The sequence below is a fragment of the Helianthus annuus genome, chromosome 10 (assembly GCF_002127325.2).
Source record: "Helianthus annuus cultivar XRQ/B chromosome 10, HanXRQr2.0-SUNRISE, whole genome shotgun sequence".
Classification (NCBI taxonomy): Eukaryota; Viridiplantae; Streptophyta; class Magnoliopsida; order Asterales; family Asteraceae; genus Helianthus; species Helianthus annuus.
In genome coordinates this window covers 111,752,589-111,780,032 of record NC_035442.2, presented here as the reverse complement: position 1 = coordinate 111,780,032, position 27,444 = coordinate 111,752,589, and the positions used below count along the sequence as shown (strand labels likewise).

At 39.7% G+C, this 27,444-nt stretch overlaps 1 protein-coding gene across 1 annotated transcript; it reads right to left on the bottom strand.

The window, feature by feature from the left end:
• Positions 1-19,565: 19,565 nt before the first annotated feature.
• On the bottom strand, positions 19,566-20,003 carry LOC110882118. Its single transcript, XM_022130204.1, has one exon. It carries the CDS (start codon positions 20,001-20,003, stop codon positions 19,566-19,568), a length of 438 nt encoding a protein of 145 aa, XP_021985896.1.
• Positions 20,004-27,444: the final 7,441 nt, after the last annotated feature.

Sequence of the window (27,444 nt, the reverse complement as noted above, 5' to 3'; positions counted from 1 at the left end):
AAACTAAACCGTTAATGGTTTGGCTTTCTAAACAACATGCTTTATTTTCAAATAACGTTTGTTTTACATTATCATTTGCTCAGTGTCACCGTAACGCGCGACGTAAAAGAACTAGTTTATATTAATACTAATATTAGTATATATCAAAATTTTTACTATTAATTTTTTTACCATTAATTATTATTATTATTGAGACAATTATATTTTTGTCATTTTTAATAGAATTGTATTTCGTTACTTCGTCTTGTTTTGTCTATCAAATTGTACAAAGTAATGATTCATTCTAATCACATATGAGTAACCAAACATCACAACGGAATAGAATGATCCATTTCATTCCGTTGTCCATTCCATTACCTCGTCCATTCCACTCCCTCATTCATTCCATTACTCCATATCAAACACACCCTAATAATGATAAATGTAAGTACATGGACATATTTGTTAGAGTATTCTGGCAGTAGCTAGGCTGCATGGTTACATGGCCACTGTAACTAGGGGTGTTTAAGACCAGATTATTTGGATTTCGGATATCTTTTGTAGTGGCATTTAGTTTAAGATGATTTTTGTGGTAAAAATTACGTGCTACTAAAAGTAGTATGTATGTTTAACCAAAAATAGTTTTTACTAGGTTTGTTGGCGTCATGCGTTGCGATGAAATAAAGCAAATGATAATGTTAAATAAATGTTATTTGAAAATGAAGCATCTTGTTTAGAAGCTAAACCATCAGAATCGATTCAGTATATCACCCTACCATAAAAGGATACCAAATAAAAACTCTATTTTGAATACGACTTCATTTTAACAATACTTATATCGGATTGTCCAGAAGAAAAAATAAACACAGTCGCATACTTAAGTTTGTTTTTTTTAAATTAAGGAACGTGGGTTATTAATGCTATATTACATTAACTGATAAAGACATTATAATTTAAAAAAAAGAAGGAAAAAATTATAAAAAACAAAATGTAAATGACAAAGGGAATATGGTTTAAAAAAAGAAAAAAAAAGAAACTATATTAAAAGTAAGAGTAAATTAATTTTTGAGTCCCTGTGTTTTAGTGGTTTTAACCACTTGAGTCCAAAATAAAAAAAGTTTAATGCCCTGAGTCTCTAACCGCTCATTTTATAACGTTTTGAGTCCCTGTGATTTAGTGGTTTAAAACACTTGAGTCCAAAATTAAAAGTACAAGTGTTAAAAATTGGACTCAAAGCGTCATAAAATGAGTAATTAGAGACTTATGGCGTTAAACTTTTTTATTTTGGACTTAAGTGGTTAAAATCACTAAAACACAGGGACTCAAAATGTAGTTTACTCTAAAAGTAAATATAATAATAAAATATTATAATATTAAAAACACTATATATTATTATAAATTTGAAATTACTATTTATCGTTAAGGAACATAAGTTTTTTAAAGATATATTAAATTAATTGATAAAGACAGTATAATTAAAAAAATTATGAAAAACAAAAAGTAAAAGACAAACGGAAAATGGTTTTTTTAAAAGAAAATTATATTAAAAGTAAATATAATAATAAAATATTAAAAACACTACATATTATTATAAATTTGAAACTATTATTTATTGTCCTTTATAAACAAATATATATATATATATATATATAATATAGAATAATAATAATAATAATAATAATAATAATAATAATAATAATAATAATAATAATAATAATATATCATTGACACAAAATTAGTACCATAAAACTCTTATATTTTATCACAAAATTCAGGGTGCCATTAAAATTAGTATAGATATGTCATTAAAAATAGTTTTTACCGACACAAAATTTATGTCACATTTTTTTTTATATTATGGCAACAACATAAAGTGCCATCTAAAACCCAAAAAACTATAGTGGCATACTGAAAAGTGTCGTTGACACTTTTTGCTCATTCCTTAAGGGGTCTTTAGTGACATTATTTTTGGTTTTTGTGGCGCTTTTTGTATTTCACTGAATGGATTTTTTTTGTAGTGGGATTATTAGCTGGTAAACCATCAGGGAGAGTTATGACAGGAGACATGTAATTATACTAATGAGGGTGATGACGATGAGCATGCAAGAGAATATGCAGCTAGTGGGGCAGAGCATGAGGTTGAGCGGCCACCATAACAGGGGTCGCACACATGATATTAGGCCATTGTGACCGACACCAAGCCCCTGCAGAGGGACCTCAGGATCATGGAGTGCAGGGACCTCGCTAACCACCTTAGCGTCGCCACTCTGGCTAGTTTCATTTAGTTGTGTTTGATCTATTTGATGGTTTATTGTTTGTTGTATACAAGCTAGTGATAACCTCATATATACAAGAACTTAAATGTTTAGGTTAAAGCACAATTTCTTCTTTTTTCTCTTGTTCTTTGATATTCAATATCTCCTTGATTGGATGTGTAATTCTTAAGTGAACCAGATAAGTATTTTGTAGATGTGTATTTAGAAGTGTTATGAGAAAAAGGGGTTAATAAAAGAGGTTAGAGGAGGCTTATATTTATAGGTAAATGATGTGCGCAAAATGCAACATATAAATTACATCAAACAAGGCATAAAATCAACCATTTTCGGTACTAGTGTTGGAGAAAGCATGTTTCTTTGTTTACTTTTAATTTATAGGATCAAAAGAGCTTAAACAGATAAAAGGAACAAATTAACAGCAGAAACCAACACAAATACAAAGAAGAAGGATTAATACGACCTGCCGAACCCCCATCCACATCCAAAACAACAAAAATAACAAAGACATAAGCTTAAGCACGGGGCCGTGCCCACCAGGCATGGGGCCGTGCCCAGTCAAGATTCCCTGCAGAAAAAGACAACAACAAAATACAAACCAACATGGGGCCGCGCCAAGTCAACATGGGCCGCGGTCAACTCTAGGATTCGAAGAATCTGAGATAGTACAGCAAGTACACTCACCACGGGGCCGTGTTCTGTCACCACGGGGCGTGTTAGTACAAGATCCTGACATCTGCAAATTGCAACCCCCGACCCCTGCCCAGGAGCGGGCGGCCGCGAGCTACTCAGAGCGGGTGGTATCGGTGTTTATTAATTTGGCAGCGGAATACATCAGGACCGTAGTTAAGAAATATTGTATCAGAGTAAAACACCTCATTTTTATAATAAATAAATATATTTGGATAAACCCAAGTTTTTATTACAAATATGTTTATAGGGATAAACCCTATTTATTGAAAACAAAATGTCTTGTTTATTTAGGTAACTTTTATAGCCACTATTCCAAGCCTTCAGTGCTCTCCAGCTGGCTTCTATTGGGCTTTCCTATTACGTTACCTGAAACGCGTTTTAAAACATTTTGTCAGCAATAAATACTGGTGAGTGAATCCCAGTTTAATCAAAACAAGTTTTATCATTTTACAGCATTTCTACTTGAATTACCACCCACGGTACTATCAATCCATGACTGGTGGTAATGTTAATACTCACAGTGTAGTAACAAATTTTGTATACAAAACCCCAACATACCGACGATAATTGTAGAATACAAATACTCAATCACTGTTGAATATGATTTAAAACAATTAAGGTTTTGTAAAAACAGTTCACAAAAAAGTTTCACAAAAAGAGGATTACTCACATTGCAAGTTCAGATAATACTAAGGCTTCCTGAGAATCTCCTGATTATTATCTATTAAATCAAATAATGCACACGTGTTAGTAAAATAACCCAATTTAATTTAACCGTACAACTCGAGACAGAATTCCAATGACTGAGTCGGGCAGAGCCGACATGCATTACGGAAATTCTAAATCGATCGGGTGTACACACGAGACAGAATTCCAATGACTGAGTCGGGCAGAGCCGACATGCATCACGGAATTCTAAATCAATCGTGTAGGGTAATAGCAGGGTTATAGTACTTACAATGAGGCAGAGCTTCGCTATATAGTGGGTATTATACTCGAGCATAAGTTTTACTATCAGAGAATTTGAGAGAGAAAAGAAAACTGAACGAATTGAAATGAGCCCTGCCCCCACCCCTATATAGCTTGGCTGAGGGTCTGTCGCACCCCGCGAGCGACTACGTGTCGTTTATAGGTCTGCTGAGTCAAGGGGTAGGGTTACTGAGTCAGGTGCCACGTGGCACGCCACGTGTTCAGATCAGAACGAGGACGTCGCGCCCCACGACAGACCAAGCGGTCTCCATCGCGGCCCGCGAGGGACTGCTGGATTTTGTTTTTCTTGATTTTTACAAGTGTAGGGCTATTTCGGGTCCGGTTTTCATGTACGGGGTATATTTAGGGACATTTAGGGTGTCCAAAAATATTTTTAGGAGGGTTATTATATCCTCCCCACCTTGTTTTGGATCTCGTCCTCGAGATCTACTAGAACAGGTGTGGGTATTTCCTTTGCATCTCTGATTCGAGTTCCCACGTATATTCCGGTCCTCTTTTGGAATCTCATTTTACTTTGACCAGAACTAATCTCTTATGTTTGAGATTCTTAATCTTTCTATCTTCAATCTGTACGGGTTTTTCGATAAACTTGAGTTTCTCATTTACCTCTATGTCCTTAAGAGGTATTACTAGAGATTCGTCTGCTAAGCACTTTTTGAGATTACATACATGAAATACATGATGTATTCCTGCCATTTCCTCTGGCAGTTGTAGTTGATAAGCTACAAGTCCTATTCTTCTAATAATCTCAAAAGGTCCAACATATCTAGGGCTTAGCTTTCATCTCTTAACGAATCTGGCTACTCCTTTCCATGGAGAAACTTTTAACAATACTTTATCTCCTACTTGAAATTCCAATGGTTTTCGTCTGTTATCGGCATAAGTCTTTTGACGATCTCATGCTGCTTTTAAACTTTCCTTGACTTGAATTATCTTATCCGTCGTTTCCTGCACAACTTCTGGTCCAGATAATTGTTTTTCTCCAATCTCTGCCCAGCGGACTAGAGTTCTGCACTTTCGTCCATAAAGTGCTTCAAATGATGCAGCATTAATGCTGGTATGATAGCTGTTATTGTAGGAAAATTCTATTAATGGTAAATGATCATCCCAATTTCCTCCAAAATCAATTACACAAGCTCTAAGCATATCTTCCATAGTTTGGATTGTCCTTTCGCTTTGTCCGTCCGTCTGTGGATGGTAAGCTGTGCTTAGATTCAACTTGGTTCCCATTGCTTTTTGGAAACTTGTCCAAAAGTGAGAAGTAAAACAGCGGTCTCTGTCGGATACGATAGACAAAGGAATTCCATGTAATGGAACTACTTCATTTACATATAGCTTAGCTAATTGTTCCATACTGAAAGTTTTCTTCATAGGTAAGAAATGAGCAGATTTAGTCAATCTGTCTACAATTACCCAGATTGTATCATTTCTGTTGATGCATGGGATGTATGTTGACTACGTCTACGTGAAGTCTTAGGTCAAGTTAGGTCAACAGAGGGTTTAGAATGTCAAATTATGAGTTGTATAATGTAGGTTCGCTTTTATGTACAAAATAAAAGTAGGTCCGCTCATAGGGTTAGTCAGGTTCGCTTTTAGGTCAACAGGATGGTTCGTTTTTGTGTCATTGATACAGGTCCGCTCATATGGTTGTCCATATGAGCGAACCAGCTAGGCCTATATATAGTGGTGTTCATTTGAGCGGATCTAGTGACGTATGTGTGTGCTTGTGGAATGGAACTCTGTCAAAATTTATTCAGAAAGCAATAAAAAGCATAGGAATTGAAAGGACAAGCTGTGTAACTTCATATATACTGATTCCGCCTTTATATGTGAAGATGAACTGTCTCGGCTGACTTTTCGGGGTCGGAACACGGTCCAACAAGTGGTATGAGCTCAGGACGAGGAGTTCATACTACTACAGCTTGAATCTGCAGAAATCTCTCTTTTCGACTCACTTTCTCTCATACTTTTTCGATTTACAGTGGTTCCTACGGTTGAAATTTTCTGAAAATTGAGTATAACGTGTAAAATATACTAATAACAAACCCTAGAAAGTTTCAGGCTAAAACTCGGATTGAAAATGGTTAAAATTGGGTAAAAACCTAGGTTCGCTTTTTCGAACATCGAGAGGTTCGCTTTTCGGACAAAAATTGAATTAGATTCGCTTGAAATAACAAGAGGTTCGCTTGAAATCGTTTTGTTTGGTTCGCTTTTTCAGACATTTTCACTGACAGGTTCGCTCGAACGGACACATTTAGGTCCGCTCGAACATACTTGTCTGGTTCGCTCATTTGTCAAATTCACAGATTCGCTCATACAGTCCGCTTATACGGATAGTTAGTGGTTCGCTTTTTAGAACATTGGCTGGTCCGCTCTTTTGACATTGATAGGTTCGCTCGAACAGTGATTCGCTTATTTGGTTCGCTTATCTGAACCATACAGATTCTCTTATCTGTCATTCTTTCAGATAGATCCGCTTATTAGTCTGTGTTGTTCAAATATTTCGGAAAATTTTTAAAAGTGTTGGTTGATTTTGTAGGTACAGTCAAAATGGATGATATTTTCATGAATCCGTTCAGCGATATGTACGCATTCACGGGAAGTTCCAGAAACAATGATACGTCGTCAAGCAATACGAACGAGGATCCACCGAAAGAGAAAAAGAAAGAAGCTTGGGAGTCCGAGAGTGCATTCAGAACATTCAACAAACCTCCGAAGCTTATGGCAATCGAGGAGTACAGCCGTTGGTCAAGAAAATTTGAAGATTGGTTGATGGCATTTGCGTTTGCAAGTTGGAAAAGCCTGAAAAATGGGTATACACTTGGAGACAAAAGTGGAGAAACTTTATCATCAGCTGAAGAAATTGAATCTTTTGTAGCCGAACAGAAGTGTGTAGCCTTGTTGTTCCAATCAGTTCGGGAGGATATTATTTCTTTAATAGACTATTCAAATGCGAAAGATTTGTGGCAAAAGCTTGAAAAGAAGTGTTTAGGAAGTTCGGAAATAGTGAAAAACAAACGAAAGCTTCTTAGAAAAGAATTTGATCCTTTTGGATGTCTAAAGAATGAATCGGTTTGTAAAATGATAGAAAGGTTCGGTCATCTGAAGCTGGATTTAGCAAGACATGAAATCAAGTTTTCTGATGAAGAACTAGTTGACAAACTGTTCGATTCATTACCAGATGAGGTTGATTGGAGATATTATGCGCTTATGTTGAAGAACACTATTGCTCCTAAAGATTTGACTCCAGATTTGGTGATTGAGAGACTTGAAAGTCACGAGCTGGAACTGAAGAAAACTTACAAAGTCAATCACTCATCTTATCAGCAGAATTTGGATCTTTATTATCCAAAAAGCATGATGCCAAAAGCAACTTCTCCAAAGACTGCATTTTCAGCTGAGAATGTATCTTCAGCAAGCAAAGAAAGTCAAAGCAGTCCAAGCAGCGGAAGTCACAGTGGTTATCATAGTGGATCTTCATCTTCTGCAAATCGTTCTGATGCAAAGTTTTCATGCAACATCGCGATAGATTTGAAGAATGCTCAGAATTTTGATGAGGACTCGGCTAAACAACAGATGGTTTTCTTGGCATCTGTGTTAGAATCTTATGAAGGGCTGGTGGCTGGTAAGATTGGGAATACAAATCTAACGAAAGAAGATTACGATCAGATAGATCCCGAAGAAATGGAGCTGATCGACATTCGTTGGGCGATGGCGAGTGCTGTTCGACGTGCTCAGCGTTTCATGGAAATTACCGGGAGAAAGACGATCGGTGGTCCGTCTACAAAGTTGGGGTTCGACAAATCCAAGGTGACGTGCTTTAAGTGTAAGCAGAAGGGTCACTTCAAGCGTGAATGCAGAAACGCGTACGCTGATGAGTTAGAGAATCCGTTTAGAGACGATTACTACAAGAAGGCAATATATCATCAGAATAAATCTAAGCCGCCTAGATTAAAGCAGGCTGAAGATAACAGAGACAAATCGAGGGCTCTTGCAGTGATTTACGATGATGAGGGGTATGATTGGAGCAAAGAGGTTCTACCGGAAGAAGACGCAGTCGGTTATGCTTTCATGACAAAGAATGAACCCATTCCGTGGAAAGATAATCGAACAGAAGAGCAGAAGTATAACTATAGGAAAATGATTGCCCAAAACAAAATCATTAGAATTTCTGGTGTATTTCTGGAAGCAAGAAGAACGAAAAGATGGGATTCGGACAGAGAATGCTACCTTGATCCGTATGGCAACATTGCAATTGATGACAAGACACTTGATATAGAAGCCATCATCAAGGAGTACGAAGAAGAGGATGAGTATTGGCAACACAAATGGTGGGGAACGCCAACCAAGAAAATGATTGAAGAAGAGAAAGAGAAAGAGAGAAAGGAAAAAGAGGAGAAAGAGAAGATAGAAAAAGAAGAAATCGAAAAATCAAAGAAGGTTGATACGGGCATCATCAATACTACGCAGGAGTTGATAGCAGAGAACCTGGGAAAAATGGCTGACAAAGTGCTAGCTGCGAAAGCACTTGAGGTAGACTCTAACTCTGTGACTGATTCTAAGGGCCAAGCCAGTCCAAGTGCGTCAACAAATGCGTCAGGTAAAAAGATCGATGGAAATGCTGACTGCAAAAATTGCACCAAAGAATGCAATTTTTGTAGCACTGTCACGTACCTCAACAGTGAGAAAATTAAAAATCTGACAGCGAAGGTTAGAAGTGTTGAGGATCAAATACTTGGTCGTGACAAAACTGTGAAAGCTTCAACTGAACGGATTAGAGAATTAACTAGTCAAATTGAAAAAGATAAAATTGATCATGAAAAGGTTAAAAATGAAAATGAAAAGTTAATTCTTGAAAACCGTCAGATTTCTGAAAAATTTGAAAAACTAAAAAGCATTGTTAAAGAAAGTGATGATCGAAATGGTAAAACGTTTAAAGAAAACGAACATCTGAGAGCTGTGGTAAGAATAAAAGAAGAATCAATTAATAAACAACTGGATGAAATCGCTAAATTGAAACTTAAAGTTCAAGAAGCTGAAATAGAGAACGAGCGAATTCAGTTGAAACTTAACAGTTATAGCTCCGCAAGCTTTGTGTTGCAGCACATTGTTCCTAAACCGATAGGGAGAAACAAAGCTGGTGAAGATGTGTTTTCTGACGGTACCGGTGTAGGGTTTCACAAAGTTCCACCGCCGATTTTGCATAATTACACTAAAAAGGAATCTGGGTTGGTTGAACTTGAGGAGGGAAGTGAAGTGCAACTTCCTGAGAACATTGATGTCATGTTCACGTCTTCCAATGACGATAGTGTCCAAAATGATGTGGTAAAAAATGTGGTTGACAAAGTGCTTAAACCGGATTGTGACACTTCTGAGGAGGATGGGTGTTTTCTGGACAAATACATTCCGAAACAACAGTCCAAAAACAACTTAAATGAAGAATCAAACCTTGTCATGTACAAGATGATAGGTTCGGATAAGTTGTTTTCGGATTCAGAGTTTCCGATAGAGAATGTAAACTTGAACAAATTGACAAATGTTTTCAAACTGGTTGAAGTCGAGTTGTCAGAAGTGAATAATTTGTGTCAAAAGAAAGATAAAATGAAGTTTGTGAAAGAAAAGATTTACAACAAGAAATCTGTTAATCCACCGCGTTTTTACAATAACAACAGAAACAACTGGTCGGGTGGTTATCAGGGGGGTAAACAGTATCAGAAAAGATATGTTCCAAACAAGAGGTTTGTCGAGAAGAAAACGTTTGTGAATAGTTCGAGTTCACTAGCTGATGAAGAGAAACAAATTTTTTCGAAATCTAATAAAGAGTTCTTTGAGAAGAGAGCTTCACAGGCTCAGTCTGAAGGCACGAGTCGAGTAGCTGATACTCGTACTTGTTTTAGATGTGATCAGGTTGGTCACATTGCACGAAAGTGTACATTTGAGAAGCCTAAGACTGAAGCTGTGAAAGTTCAACAGAAGAAGGTTGATGTGAAGGGTAAAGCACCGATGAGTGTTGAGAAAAGGGTTGTTGAGAAGAAGAATGTTAAAATTGATAACATCAAAGTGAAAAATGAACCCGTAAAGAAGTTGGTAACTAAAAATGACATATTTAACAAACGGGTTGCATTAACTCAACAGGTGTAGAAACCTAAAATTGAACCAAAAGTTGAGAAGAAAGTTTCAACTAAAGGCTGAAGAGTCAATTACGGTTGATTATGATGCAAATTTTCCACCTCTCAAGGCTGAAAATTTCAAAATTCAAATTGCGAGAGTCAAGGTTACACCTAAGGCTGATGAGGCCTGGATGGACACCATGTTTGACTAAACAGTTTGAATTGCCGTAGCTTCTTGGTTTGCGAAGCATGAATCGGCATCTTTCTTGAAGTTGTTTAAGTGATGATTTGTTATGTGCAGGATCTTCTAAAACTTGTATCCAGGTGGATCATGGATAGTGGAGCATCGAGACATATGACAGGGAAGACCGCATTACTGTATGATGTGAGAAACATTAACGGTGGTTATATGGGTTTTGCGGGTAATCAAGGAGGAAAGATCATAGGTGAAGGAACGTTATCGAATGGCATCGTAACGTTTGAGAGAGTTAACTACATCGCTGAGCTGGAGAACAACTTGCTGAGTATCTCCCAGATCTGTGACAGAATGTATACTACTCATTTCACTGACAAAGAATGTTTGATCTTGAAACTGGGATTTGTGATACCTGAGGAATGGATCATCATGAGGGCACCAAGAGTCAATGATCTGTATGTGTTGGACATGAGCGTAGCTACTACAACCACGGGTCAGGCTCATTGTTTTGTGTCAAGAGCAACGGAAAAAGAGTCAAGATTATGGCACCGAAAGATGGGGCATATTCACCTAAGGAAGATGAATCACTTGGTACATAACGATTTGGTTACAAGAGTGCATGTCAAAGGTTTTCATCTGGAAGGGGAGTGCATAAGTTGTGTCAAAGGCACACAGAAGAAAAAGTCACACCCTACAAAGCAAGTCAATTCAGTTTCAAGACCTTTGGAAAGACTTCACATGGATTTGTTTGGTCCGGTGAACGTCAAGAGTATAACAGGAGATTACTACTGTTTGGTCGTGACTGATGATTATTCCAGATTTTCGTGGGTTTCATTTTTGAAATCGAAAGACGAAACGTTTGACAGTTTGATGGCATTGTTTAAAAGAATTGAGAATCTGTACCAGAGGCCTATCTGTAGAATTCGCAGTGATAATGGTACTGAATTCAAAAACAGTAAGATGGAAGAATTTTGTGATGAAAGAGGTATACTGCATGAGTTTAGTGCTCCGTACACTCCGCAGCAGAATGGAGTTGCAGAACGCAAAAACCGGACGCTAATCGAGACAGCCAGAACGATGCTTGCAGACTCTAAGTTGCCAATAAATTTTTGGGCTGAAGCTGTTTCTGCTGCATGCTATACTCTCAACAGAGTTCTTACTGTAAAGAAGTTCAACAAGACGTGTTTTGAGCTAATCAATAACCGCAAGTCGAATTTGAAGTATCTAGAACCGTTTGGGTCACCCTATACGGTTATAGAGCCTGAAGGAAAATTTGGTCCAAAGAGCATTGAGGGAATCTTTGTTGGTTATTCAAGTCCTACACGACGTGTCTTCGTTCCAAGTGAGAAGCGGATTATTGAAGCAGCAAATGTTGAATGTCAAGGTTACACTATGCCGCTATAGAATCCTGGTGATTCATGGCATTATCATTATGACAAACTTTGGGATTCGTTTGACATGAGAGAAGAATCAGAGGAAGAAGAAGATTTCTTTGATGAGCTGGATATTTTGCGAGAGTATGAGTCGCAGCTCAGGTTCCCAGCAGAGTATTCTGGAAGACCTCGGGAAACTTCAAATAACGATGAAGCAGGTCCTAGTAATGCTGGTGAACATGATGATGAAGTTGCTCCTGGTAATCAGTCGGAGGTGAATGATGATCAAGAAGCTGATAACATGCCAGTATTTGACCATGGTGATTCAGATCTTGAGGGGGAGCAGATCCAGTTGTCAAGTCAATCAAACCAAGTTGGTGAACAAGATGCAGAGCAGAATGTTACTAATCTGGAGGGAAATGTAGATGTTCCAAGCAAAGTGATGCCGCGAACTCTTTCTTATCATCCAGAGGAGTTGATCATAGGAGAATTGCAATCGGGCGTTCGCACGAGACGTCAAATTGACCAGGGCTTAACATGTTTTTATTCTACAGTAGCACCTTTACAAACTGAATTTTCATTAAGTTGTTTTATCTCGCAGGTTGAACCGAGAACTTACAAAGAGGCGCTTACTGAAGACTCTTGGGTCATAGCGATGCAAGAAGAGTTAAGTCAGTTTGAAAAGTTGGGGGTGTGGAAGTTAGTTGATTTGCCGGATGGTCAAAGAAAAATCAATACAAAATGGGTTTTCAAGTGTAAGAGGGACGATAGAGGAGTGGTTATAAGGAACAAAGCTCGACTCGTTGTTCAGGGCTTTAGTCAACAGGAGGGGATTGATTTTACCGAAGTCTATGCTCCTGTCGCACGACTAGAGGCTATCAGAATTTTCCTAGCATTTGCGTCTTGAAAGAATTTCAAAGTATATCAGTTGGATGTAAAGTCAGCGTTTCTTTGTGGGAAGGTCAAAGAGGAGGTTTATGTTGGTCAGCCGCCGGGCTTTACTGATCCAATCCACAAGAACAAAGTTTATTTGCTGGACAAAGCATTGTATGGTCTACATCAGGCGCCGAGAGCCTGGTATGAGACTTTGTCTCAACACCTACTCGCTAACCAGTTCATACGTGGAAAAGTGGATGCCACTCTCTTCACTAAAGTCGTTGATGGTCATCTTTTGATAGTACAAATTTATGTGGACGATATAATTTTTGGGTCAACAAATGAGAAATTGTGCAAAGATTTCGAACAGGTGATGAAGCAGAAATTCGAAATGTCATCAATGGGGGAGATGAAATTCTTTCTGGGTTTACAGGTTGAACAACTACCTGAGGGAATTTTCATTCATCAAACGAAGTACGTGCATGATATTCTAGAGAAATTTGGAATGTCAAGTTCTACTCCAGCTGCTACCCCACTTGCGACTATCATGGGATTCACCCAGATCTCACCGGAGACAGGGCTGATGAAACGTTCTACCGTTCCATGATCGGTTCTTTGATGTATTTGACTGCTTCATGTCCTGATATCATGTACCCAACGTGCCTCGCAGCAAGATTTCAGTCTAACCCGAGAGCATCGCACATGATTATTGTCAAGAGGATATTACGTTACCTGAAAGGTACTCCGTCATTGGGGTTATGGTATCCTAGGAAAGGCGATTTTATGCTCGAAGGGTATTCCGATTCGGATTTCGGATGCTGCAAAGTCAACGCGAAATCAACAACTGTAGGATGCCAGTTCTTTGGTCCTAGATTGGTTACCTGGCAGTGTAAGAAACAAACATCTGTGGCGCTATCTACATGTGAAGCAGAGTACGTTTCTGCTAGCAGTTGCTGCTCTCAGATCTTGTGGATACAGCAACAGATGCGCGACTATGGTTTGCAGTTTCTTAACACACCTCTATTTGTTGATAATGAGGCCACAAGTAATATTACTAAAAATCCAGTACATCACGTTAAAACTAAACATATAGAGATTCGTCATCACTTTATTCGCGACTGTTTCGAGAAAAAGTTGATACGAATTGAGAAAATCCACACTGACGAACAAAAAGCTGATTTGCATACCAAAGCTTTTGATAAAAATCGGTTTCAATATTTGTTAAAACTTAATGGTATGAAATTGCTTTCGGTGTCGGATGGAATTGTGAGCATTGATGAGAGTACTGTTGCGGATGAAGACGAGAAACAATCTGCAATGGTTTGTCGCTTTTTTACGTGTTTTGGTATTTAGGGGGAGATAGATAGTTGTACATAGTTTATTTTCAGAAAATACAAAAACAGTAAAAAATGAAAAATACAAAAACATGATAAAATTGAAAAAGAGCTTGTGTATATAGGGAAAATGATAGTACATCAGCTAGACAATTACAGTATGCTAAAGATTTGGAAAGTCAAAAAGAGTTAAATAGTCTCACTAACGATATGTCGATAGGTTTTCGTACATTTAGTAAATTTATTCGGGATATAAACCTAAAATTTCAAACTTGTGAAATTCGTGGGGAACACTACTTGGATATATAGGTAACCCCTGAAATCTCGTTTGAAAGGTCCCATATTCTGAGATACTAGGTCTTTATACTCAGTGATATCTGGGGTATTATTCCGGGACTTCTGCTGTATGGAAGTACTGACCTAGTCCCCGAATAATACTTTCTGCAAAATGCTTGAAACATAGCATCGCCCTCAGCAAGCTGATGAAACAATAAAATTGATAGTCGCTGCTATTGTAATTTAAAGATCCTCTAAAGGGGACACACCAAAAGTCGAGCCGTCATCTCTCTGCTGAACGGAAGTTCTGACCTGAGCTCTCACGGTTTCGCATTTAACCCCTTACAGATATCATCTGTGGTATACTCACCTGTAAGACTGAATATCTGGGATTCTGGATACGGGAGTATATTCAAGAGGTGGGACACATGAATTGAACTAAGTTCTTAAGACACTTAAACGGTATCCTGAATAGATTGAAGTTTGTGTGAGAATTTAAGATGGATCAGTATATCGACAATCGAGGTGAATTGTTTAAGTCTGAGTATGTAATGTAGCTTAACGGTACTAGTAATTTGTCTGAAAAGCTGATATGATTCCCTGACACGCTCGCCAAAAATAAATCTGTAATAGTTTACTTTCTGCAATTTAAGTTTTCTGTATTTCATTTTTTAGTTTAGAACACACTAAAATTACAAAAAGATTTTATTTCTGCTTTATTTTAGACAAACCAGAGTGGAAAGTTGATTGTCGGATTCTAGAAAGATGAAGCAGATGCAGGAGATTCTGAGCTGAAGAATGAGGAGAGCTTACTTTGTTGGAAGTTTGATTGTTTTCAAAGTCAAAAACAAGTTCATTAATTTGATACTTGTTATTTTCAGAAAAAGTTGAAAATGATTTTACTAAATCAGTTTGATTCGTCAAAAGATCAACCAAGGTCATTAAATTGAACTTGGTAGATTAATCAAGTGTTCAGGGTCATTAACTTGAACTAGAAGACTTGAGTGGATTTCTAGAGCTGATTGAGTTTGTGTTTTATTGTTTGAAAAGATAGATTGTAATGTTATTGGTTGAGTAATAGGTTTAGACTTCATTATTCCCAACGGAGGCAAATTGTCAAAGCTTGAACCAGATACCTCAGATCCCAGCATACTGAGAGGGGGAGTCTGTGAAAGGGGGAGTCTGGATTAATAGCTAAAGGGAAGATTGAAGATGGAGTCAGGTGGTAATTCTTGAACCTGTGAAGAATGCTTATGAGGAGAAGACAGAGTTGAAGAAAAGACCAAGACCAAAGACTCAGGATCTGAAGACTTATAAAGACTACGTCAACATCCAAGGGGGAGTCTGTTGATGCATGGGATGTCTGTTGACTACGTCTACGTGAAGTCTTAGGTCAAGTTAGGTCAACAGAGGGTTTAGAATGTCAAATTATGAGTTGTATAATGTAGGTTCGCTTTTATGTACAAAATAGAAGTAGGTCCGCTCATAGGGTTAGTCAGGTTCGCTTTTAGGTCAACAGGATGGTTCGCTTTTGTGTCATTGATACAGGTCCGCTCATATGGTTGTCCATATGAGCGAACCAGCTAGGCCTATATATAGTGGTGTTCATTTGAGCGGATCTAGTGATGTATGTGTGTGCTTGTGGAACGGAACTCTGTCAAAATTTATTCAGAAAGCAATAAAAAGCATAGGAATTGAAAGGACAAGCTGTGTAACTTCATATATACTGATTCCGCCTTTATACGTGAAGATGAACTGTCTCGGCTGACTTTTCGGGGTCGGAACACGGTCCAACAATTTCTTTTTCTTGTCTTGGGTAATTTAGTAACAAAATCCATTGTTATCAATTCCCATTTCCATATGGGCATTTCTAACTGTTGCAATAATCCTGATGGTTACTGATGTTCAGCTTTAACTTTAGAACAAGTTAGACATTTAGCAACATAATTAGCTATATCCTTTTTCATTCCTATCCACCAGAAATTCTTTCTTAGATCTTGATACATCTTATCACTTCCAGGATGTATCGTATACTTAGATTTATGAGCTTCTTCTAGAATTTGGTGGCGTAGATTTCCTTGTTTAGGTATCCCTATTCTTTTCTTATGAAACTTCCAAATTCCATCTATTCCTTGTTCTAACTCCTTAATCATTCCTTTTAATTTTTCAACATCGTCTTTGATTACTGATTCTTGTACTTTTCTAATCTGTTCATTTAAATCTACTTGTAGATTTAATCTGAGAGAACGTACTCGCTTTGGTTTTTCATGATACTTTCGACTTAAAGCATCAGCTACTACATTGGCTTTCCCAACGTGATACTGGATATCACAATCATAATCACTAAGAATTTCCATCCAGCATCTCTGTCTCATATTTAATTCCTTTTGCCCGAAAATATACCTTAAACTCTTATGATCAGTGAAGACAACAAATTTGTTTCCATATAAACAGTGTCTCCAAATCTTAAGGGCAAAAACTATGGCTCCTAGTTCTAGGTCATGAGTTGTGTAATTCTCTTCATGCTTCTTAAGTTGTCTAGAGGCATAGGCTATAACCTTTTGACGTTGTATTAACACACATCCATATCCTAACTTAGATGCATCACAATAGACTATAAAGTCTTCAGTTCCTTCTGGTAATGCAAGTATGGGTGCGTTGGTTAACCTTTGCTTAAGAATCTTAAAGGCTTCATCCTGTTTTGGTCCCCATTCAAACTGAATTGATTTGCAGGTCAGTTTAGTTAATGGAATGGCTATTCTAGAGAAATCACGGATAAACCGTCTATAATATCCTGCCAGTCCAAGAAAACTTCGTACTTCTGTTGGTGACTCAGGGACTTTCCATTTAGTAATCGCCTCGATTTTTGTGGGATCCACATAAATTCCTTCATGATTAACTAGATGTCCTAGGAATTGCACTTCTTGCAACCAAAATTCACATTTTGAGAATTTAGCATAAAGCTTCTCTTTTCTCAACAATGTGAGGAGCATATGCAGATGGGCTGCATGGTCCTTTTTACTCTTAGAGTAAATAAGAATATCATCTATAAAGACAATTATGAATCTATCCAGGTATGGTTTACATATCCTGTTCATCATGTCCATAAATGCGGTTGGGGCATTGGTTAAACCAAATGGCATGACGGTAAATTCATATTGACCGTATCTTGTTCTGAAAGCAGTTTTAGGATTATCCTCTTCCTGTACTTTCAATTAATGATATCCAGAGCGTAAATTGATCTTAGAAAAGAATCGAGCTACTTGGAGTTGATCGAATAGATCATCGATTCTCGGTAGTGGGTACCGATTCTTAATCGTGACTTTGTTCAATTCTCGATAGTCAATGCACATACGCATCGATCCATCTTTCTTCTTTACGAACAACACCGGTGCTCCCCACGGGGATGAACTTGGTTGTATAAAACCTTTGTTAAGAAGTTTGTCCAATTGATTCTTCAGTTCCTGCATTTCCATCGGTGCTAATCGATATGGTGCTTTGGCAATCGGCGCCGTCCCTGGTATTAGGTGAATTCTAAATTCAACCTCTCTATCAGGCGGTAATCCACGTAACTCTTCTGGAAAAACGTCTGTGAAGTTAGATATTACAGGAATATCTTTTAATTCTTTTCCTTTAGTATTAATGATTACAGAAATCATATATACTATTCCTCCCTTCCTTTTATAACTTGCAGCTTTCATCACAGAGATGAATTTCATCGATGTAGTTGGCTTATCTCCTTTAATTGTGATCTTTTCACCTCTTGCTGTACTTACTTGTACCAACTTTTGATCACATAATATATTGGCAAGATTGGCTACCAACCAATCCATTCCTAATACATCATCGAAACCAGCCAGATTCATTAGGTAAAGGTTAGCAAAGAAATGATGGTTTAGGATTTCTATTCTTGCTCCCTGCAAGATTTCACTTATCTTAACAGATTCTCCATTAGCCGTTTCTACCAGACAGTCTTGTTGAAGTTTGACTAAGGGTTGGTCAAGAAATTGGTAGAAAGAAGTATTGATAAAACTCTGGTTTGCACCAGAGTCAAATAATACTTTGGCAATTATGTCATTAACTAAAAACGTACCGGCAATCACATCCGAAATCATCTTAGCTTCCTCAGCCGTCAGAACAAAGGCTCTGGCATTCTTTTTGGGTGCTTCTGCCGTTTTAGTCTTGTTGGGCATGGCTAGAGCTAGTTTCGGACAATTTGATCTAATGTGTCCTTTTTCTCCACAATTAAAGCATACTCCATTGCTGGGTTTCCTCCTACAGTCTTCTTCCAAAATGCTTTCTTTTGCAATTCTTACAGTAAGGTGCAGAAGAACCTGTTCCCTTCCCACAGTAGGAATTAATAGAACGGAATTCCTGGGTAATCTTTTGAGCTAGGTTCTTCCTCTGGTTTTCTTCTTGTGTACGTACCAGTTCGTCAGTCAAGGTATTAGCTAATTCTACAGCTTCTTCTATGGTTTGCGGTCTAGCTGCCTTAACTACATGCCTAATCTCACCAATTAATCCCCAAATGTAACGGGAGATTAATACAGGTTCGGGTGAGGCCAAGGATGGTACTATCCTAGCATATTCGAAGAATATGGTAGTGTAACCTTTCAAGTCTATTCCAGTCATTCTTAGATTTAGGAACTTATTGGCTATTTGTTCCTTCTCATTAGAAGGACAAAATTTTCTTTCAACCATTTCCTTAAAGTTGATCCATTCCATATTACAAACTCTGTCACTTCCTCTAGACTAGAGAATAGTATTCCACCATTCTAAGGCTGCATTTTTGAAAAGATTGGAAGCAAACATAATCTTATCTTCATCTGCGCATTTACTTATTTTTATGACTGCTTCCGTCTTTTCAATCCAACGTAAGGTTGCAATGGCTCCTTCATTGCCTGAGAATTCTATTGGTTTGCAGGCCAAGAATTCTTTAAAAGAACAACCGTTTAGAGCAGTTCTTCTTCTTTTAGGAATTGGAACTTGGATAATAGGTCCATTGTCATTATTCACACTATGACTAGGTTTAGTGTGTTGACGTTTACTTCCATTTGCAGATTTATCAGCTTCTTTAACAGTCTTGATAATATATGGCATGGCATCTATAATTCCTTGTGCCAGTATATGTTGAATGGCATTGTTATCTATTTGGTTTCCATTATTCTCATTATTCTGGTTTCCTTGATTTACTTCGTTGTCCATCTGAATCGTAAACATTTATCAGATATTTAATTATCACAGAATAGAATTGAATACAATTATTTATACACAATCACACAAATAAGTTGGTCAAAAACGTCGATCATTGCGGCGACTTTTACTCTTTTTCATATATATATATATATATATATATATATATATATACGCGTCTATTATAAATTACAATTGGAAATTAAAGATACTATGCATCCGTACTTATATATATATATACATTTATTTATAGTACAAGATTACACGTAAATCTAGTTATGGATCCAATCAAGTATGTCACGCACGACCTGTTTCCACATAAGTTTCTCTCTTATTATTCGTATTCTATTTCCTTCTTCTACTAATTCATCACCTAATGAGCGAAGTTTCTCCAAATTTTCCTGGCTCATAGGTGGCATGGGTGCTGGTACAGGATCAGGGTGTTGAGGGATAGGTTGACGGTTAGGGTATGGGTTTCTTATCACACTCTGTGTCCACCATTCGCTGCTCCAAAAGGGGTCTAAAGGGTTAAGGTCGGTGTACTGGGCTATGGGGTTTAGTGGGGGAATCCTGGGAATCTCATAAGGGTCTACATCAGGAAATGGATTTTCTTGATCAGGTTCTTGCATCTGTTGGTCTGGGAATAAAGGTAACAGTGGAGGTTCGGCTACTTGGTTTTGGTCATTGTCTACGGCTGTAGTGGCTAACATATGGAAATTGGCCAACTGTCTATCTAATTCTTCCTCCCAAGGTGGTCTACTGGTTACTTCCTGGATTTGTGCATCTGCCTCCCTACTGGCCCTGGCTATTGCTCTCTGTTGCTATAACTTTTTCATTCTTTTTCTCCTTTCATGAGCTCCTCTATTAAACCAACCTCTTTTCTTAGTAGTAAAAGGTTCCCCCGATTGTGCGTTAAATATAAATATTCCTTCTTCTGTATCTGCTGAATATCCTGAGGGATCAGGCTGGGATGAGTTTCCCTCATTTTTCTGTGAACTATCTAAATGACGATAAGCTTCCGATGTGCCTTGATCACTCATACTGTAAACTAACAAATAGTCAAATAACACATAACACATAATCACATAATTTATTTGTTTGGACTGAACCCTATAAAGGAACAATTGATTAAAACCAAAACCGGATCAGAGCAGTGGATCCAGAATAAGCAGATGTTTGTATTCAGTCTCGCCCCTTAGAAGTGGCTCTAACAACTGATGACCTGAATCCACTGTCCTTCTACAACAACTGATCTACAACAACTGCTAAAGACTGATGAAGACAAACACTGATGCTCAATCTACTGTCTTGGTTCAAGCACTGCTGAAGAAACAAAGTACTGCTGGAGTCACAACAGTGGAAGGAGAAGCAGTAGTTAGTTTACTCCTTTGTAATATATTGTAATCAGTAGTTAAACAAACAGTGCTTGTAATAGACCAGTGGTTGTAGGTTGTTGGGAGGTTAGACGTCGCTTTCATGGTGACGTCAGCAAAGATGCCACAGTGGTTTGCTCGTGCCTATAAATAGAACAGAGCTCTTTCACCACTTGTCTTCCTGTACGAACAAACACTGTGAGCTCAGGCTGAGGGGGAGTTTGTAATACATGCATGCATTGTAATTGAAGCTTGAAATAAATTCAATCATTCGGTTCTATGTTAAACATGTGTGTTGAAAGCATTTCTCCTATTTGATTGTGTGTGAAAGTTTGTTTCCATTTATATTCCGCTGCAATTGTTCTTGTTCATCTTCTTAATTATCAAACAAAACACAATCATAAGAAACTCAGATCCTAACAATTGGCATCAGAGCTCGGACAGTCAAATTTGATCTAACAATCATTTTGACGTAAATAGTTCAGCTCACAATCGCTGATACTTATAGTTGTTCGTTTTGTTGAAAAACAGAGTAAGGTTTAATCACGAGCAAAGTTGATTAATCAGTACCTGTAAAATAACCAGGATGACATCACAATCACAAGATGCTAACAATAACATCGGTTCACTTTTCAAACCACCCATGTTAAAATGAAATGAATACAACATCTGGGAGAGAAGGATGGGTCACATCCTTGCTCAACAGAATACCGGATGTTGGAGGTCGGTTGTCTTTGGACCACATGTTCCAATGGTGTCGAGTGCTGAGGATTCAAAGAAGTTCGAACCTAAGAAAGTTGAGAACTATACAGATCTGGATTTTCTGAAATTTGAACTGGATGCCAAGGCATTTAGCATTGTTGCATCTGCATTACCCACTGAATTTTATGCTGAACTGTTACACTGTAACAGTGCCAAGGAATTATGGGATGCACTTAAGGAACAATTTGGGGGGACTGAAGAAGTAATTGGAAATAACAGGGAAATTTTGAATCAACAGTATGAAACTTTTTCTTCACATTAAGGGTGAAACATTAACACAACAGTTTGAGTGATTCAGTTGTCTCATTAGTGAGCTAAGACTTGTTAAAGTTGAATTTGCTAAGTCAACACAAAATAGCAGGTTTCTTAGATCACCGCCTGAAAAATGGGATACAATTGCTTTTGTGACCAGAAATTTTGTTGAGTTCAAAGATCTGACACTGACCCAACTTCATGGTAGACTCCTGACCTATGAAAGGGAGTTAAACCAGAAAAATTAGTTGCAAGAGTCTGGAAAAGTTGCAGATGACTATTCATTTGGCAACACAGCTCTTCTGGGTCAGGAAGAGTCTGGCAGTAGTAAGGATCAGAGTTATGATCATTTTATTGACATAACTGCTGGTGGTAATTTCAACTCTGATCCTCACTCATCCAGTTATGCTTTCACAGCAAATGGAGAAAGCCAGAACTCTGATAATCTATGCTTTGAACTCAATGATCTTCAGCATTTTGATCCCACTGACTTAGAAGAAATGGACATATTACACCAACTGGCTTTGCTGAGTGTTAGAACCAGCAAATTTTACAAAAGGACAGGGAGAAAATTCCCAGGGTTGCATGGGAATCTAAAAGTAGGGTTGGATAAGTCAAAAATCAAATGCTACAAGTGCAATAGGCTAGGTCATTTTGCTAGGGAATGTTGGAGTCAAAACAATGGACCTATTATCACTCACCCTAGTCCAAGACCACAAAATAACCAAGGCACTGTACCCCTGCTGCCCATGAAAACACTGCTTATTATGCAAACCCTGGAACCCCTATTCCTGTGCATTATGTCCAAACCACTGTCCCACAAATTCAGTATGTCCAAGCTCCTGTCCCTCAGGTTCAGGTGCAACCAGTTGCACCTCAACAAGCTGGACCATCAGTGGTTCAACCAGATCAGCAAAGCTTCTACACATAAGGCTTTGTTGACTGGAGCAGCTTACCTGATGTGCTAGGTGATGAAAACTTTGCACTCTATGCTACTAATGATGCTTCTAATGATGATTATTGTTTCATGGCATTAGAGTCAATACAGGAAGAGCTTGAAACTGAAGAAGGACAGCTAAGTGCTGAAACAGTGGATGAAATTGCTGAAGCAGTGGTTACTGCTGTTGCTGAGGAAATACTGCTGGGAGAAAATTCAGAACCCCTGTTAGAACCACTATCAGACCCATGGTCTGAAGAAGAAGAAGAGAAGAAACTGTTAACCGATAATTATGCCCCTCAATTATCGGTTCCTTATTTTGTATAATCTGTATTTATTTTGTATGATTTGTATTTCCGTAATTATCCCCATTATGTAACTATATATGTTTGGCATTTGTTTAATGAAAAGATCAGAGGTTTATACGGTTTCACATAGTATCATCCTTCTCCTAGGGTTTGTTCTCGAACACCCTTTTCCTCTGCCGTCCCACATCTGATCTCGATCAGACAATCCCTTTCCTTCACTATGAACGACAAACACGACAAACATGAGCTTGTTTCCACCGACACCACCGTCCACAAACCTCTTCACCCAGTTTACACCGTCTCTAACATCCAAAACAAAGTTCGTACCCTTGACGGTACCAAAGTTTCGTACGCCTTATGGGTGAAACTTTTCACCCTTCATGCGAAAGGCTATCATGTGCTTTGTCACATCGACGGTACGCCGTCCCCTGCCAAGGAGTCCGCCGATTTTGCCGAGTGGGAGAATGTAGACTCCATTGTTTTACAATGGATCTACGGCACTCTCTCGGATGACCTGCTCGTTCGTGTCATGGCCGATGAGTCCACAGCCTTGGATGCTTGGAAACGGGTCAAACGCCTTTTTGTGAGCAACAAAGGCCCCCGGTCACAAGCCATCCAACATGAGCTGGCCAATCTTACCCTAGCCTCGATGACAAGCCTTGATGAGTACTGTCAAAAAGTTCGCGACTTGACTGACCAACTTCATGCCCTCGATTTCCCGATGAACGACCAGCAACGTGTGCTCCATCTTGTTAAAGGTCTTCCATCGGAATTCGACACCATTGCCTCCATCCTAAACAACTCCCTACCCTCGTGGGAGGATGCCATCGATCAGCTTCTCTCTGAGGCTGGTCGCCTCAAAACCCGGGACGCCGTTGCTAAGCACCCAGCCATTGCGGCTGCCATTCCTTCCTCCCATCCACCGCCAAACCCCAACACTACCCACCCGTCGCCCCATCACACAGACTCACCCAACCCTCCTACTACCCAACGCAATAACCGTCCCTATAACCACCGGTCCAACAGCAGGCCCAATCGCTCCAACCATAACAACAGTCGCGGCCCACCAAACTACTCCAGCAACAACAACACCCACGGCCCAAACCCTTACCCAAAACAGAACCCACCGCCACCATTTTACCCACCATATTGGGCCCCTCCCTACTGGACACCCCCACCATGCCCATATCCAACTCAAGGTTGGGCCCAGCCATGGCATCCTCAGGCATCATCTCAGCCATCGAACAATCGTGGCAACCGTCGGTCAGCTCAAGCCAATCTTGTCGAGGTAGATCCTCTCGAACCAACACAACTTGCGGACGCCGTTCATGCTTTATCCGTGGACTCAGGTGACAGTAATGATCAGTGGAACTTTGACACAGGTGCATCCTCTCATGTTTCATTAAATAAAAATAATATTGACACGTTTTCCACGGTTGCACCAATAGCGTCAATAATCGTTGGAAATGGCAATAAACTTCCAGTTATGGGCTCGGGTCACTCAACCCTTAATTTTGCCTCTAAACCTTTACATCTTAAAAACATTCTTTTCAATCCCAATATTGTCAAAAACCTTATATCTGTTCGCCAATTTAATATTGACAATTACACTTCGATTGAATTTGATCCATATGGTTTTTCTGTGAAGGATTTCAAGGATGGCACGATCCTGAGTCGTCACAACAGTTCTAGTGACTTGTACCCGCTCACACCTCCAGTTTCCGCTACCGCCTGTTTTGCTACTACTCAAGAATCTCCTGTTTGGCACAACCGACTCGGTCACCCGGGTCAACCAGTCATGGATTTTCTTCGTTTGAATCATTTTATTTCTTGTAATAAACATAAGACTTCGTCTCTTTGTCATGCGTGTCAATTGTCGAAACATAAACGCTTGCCATTTACTGATTCAAGTACTTATTCTTTATGCCCCTTTTCTTTATTACATTGCGACTTATGGACATCACCATTATTAAGCCACGCAGGTTATAAATATTATTTAGTCATCATCGATGATTACACTCAATACACGTGGGCTTATCCTCTTCGTTTCAAATCCGAAACCTTTTCTAAAATCACCCACTTTCACCACTTTGTTACCACCCAATTTCGCCTTCCCATTCAAGCCATACAATGCGACATGGGTGGCGAATTTGACAACACCAACCTTCATAACTACACCTCTCAGCATGGCATTCAACTTCGGTTCTCGTGCCCTCACACCTCCCAACAAAACGGTAAAGCCGAACGTATGATTCGTCGCCTGAACGAAATCATGTTTACCCTCCTCACTCATGCCTCTCTTCCCTCCAACTTTTGGGTCGAGGCGCTTCACACGGCCACATACCTTCATAACATACTACCCACTAAATTACACCAAAACCGCACGCCATTGTCCCTCCTATACCTTCGGGAACCATCCTATGATCACCTTCGCGTGTTCGGATGTATTTGTTATCCCAACACCTCTGCTACTCGTCCAAACAAGCTCACCCACCGATCCATCGCTTGCCTTTTTCTTGGGTACCCCGCGAACTACCGCGGTTATCGGTGTCTTGACCTTACTACGGGTAAAACCATCTTCTCCCGTCACGTCACCTTTGACGAGACCACTTTCCCGAAGGCCGATCACTACACCTCACCACCTTCTCATGATTATTTGGACCCCAACCCTCTTCTGTTTAACCCAACCATGTTTACTACACCTCACCCCAACTCCTCGGCTCCTCCCCATTCTCCTGACTCTCCTACTAGCCTACACACTCCCCATATTTCTCCCACTGCTCCACCGGCCCAAAATACAGCCCATCCGGCCCACCCTATAACCTTAACGCACACCTCACCCACTAACCGCCCGGCCCACACCAGCCCCACTCCCACCCATCCTGAGCCCAATCCAAACCGAACCCACTCCCAACCCACTTCTCACCCATTCCGACCACAAGCCACCCCCAGCCCAGTCCATTGCGACCCCGCTTCGTCCCCACCAGACCCTCCCGAGCCTGTTTCCTCGGGTCCCTCTCTCCCTCATCTGCCTGACCCACCCCCACAGCCCACTCACGCTATGCAAACTCGGTCCCGTTCTGGTATTTTCAAACCTAAGCTTCCCTTTTCCTTAACCACTCGTACCATGTCTCCTCTACCCAAATCCCATCTCGCCGCCCTTTCTGACCCAAACTGGAAGATTGCCATGGCCGACGAGTATGAAGCTCTATTGGCCAACAACACGTGGGAACTTGTCCCTCGACCGGCTGGGGTCCCGGTCATTCGATGCATGTGGCTTTTCAAGCATAAGTTCCATGCTGACGGTTCGTTGGAACGACACAAGGCTCGGTTAGTTGTTAATGGAAAAAGCCAAACCGTCGGTATTGATTGTGACGAGACGTTTAGTCCGGTGGTTAAACCCACTACCATTCGAACGGTTCTCAGTCTTGCTGTTTCGCGCGGTTGGCCGACACACCAACTTGATGTCAAAAACGCGTTCTTACACGGTAACCTAAAGGAGACCGTCTACATGTTCCAACCACCCGGTTTCACTTCTTCCACCTGTCCCAAATATGTCTGCAAACTTAATAAATCATTATATGGTCTCAAACAAGCCCCCAGGGCCTGGTATCAACGTTTTGCAGGGCACTTATTTCGCTGTGGATTTAAGAGCAGCATCTGTGATACATCACTCTTCATCTATCATCATCAGGGTCAAATCGCATATTTACTCCTCTACGTTGATGACATTATCTTGACTGCCTCCAGTAATGACCTGCTGCAACAAATCATTAAGTCCCTCACTGCTGAATTCAAGATGACTGATTTAGGGACTCTACATCATTTTCTGGGTATTGCAGTTACCAAACACGCCAACGGGTTATTCCTCTCTCAGTCCACGTATGCAGCCGATATTTTGTCCCGTGCAAACATGACAAACTGCAAACCCGCCTCCACCCCCGTTGAAGTCGGCTCCAAGCTCAGTGCCGACAGTGGCACACCGTTTTCTGACGGCTCTTTATATCGGAGCCTAGCCGGAGCTCTTATGTATCTGACCATCACTCGACCCGACATTGCTTATGCTGTTCAGCAAGTCTGTTTATTCATGCATGCCCCCCGGGAACCTCACTTCCAGTTTCTGAAACGGATATTACGTTACATTAAGGGCACCCTCGATCACGGCTTATTACTTTCCTCATCATCCTCCACGGATTTGACAGCCTACTCCGATGCTGATTGGGGTGGGTGCCCCGACTCAAGACGGTCCACATCCGGCTATTGTGTATTCTTGGGCTCCAACTTGATTTCCTGGTCCTCAAAACGGCAGTCTACTATTTCAAGGTCCAGTGCAGAAGCGGAATACCGTGGCGTCGCAAACACCGTTGCTGAACTCAGCTGGGTTCGCAACCTGTTACTTGAGTTATCCGTTCCCGTTCGTCACGCATCGCTTATATATTGCGATAACATCTCAGCGGTTTACCTCTCCGATAATCCGGTTCAGCATCAACGCACAAAACACATAGAACTGGACATTCAT

Bases quoted from the DNA above. Each gene is read 5' to 3' on its own strand.
- LOC110882118 (XM_022130204.1), bottom strand. From the start codon at position 20,003: ATGTTAGCCACTACAGCCGTAGACAATGACCAAAACCAAGTAGCCGAA.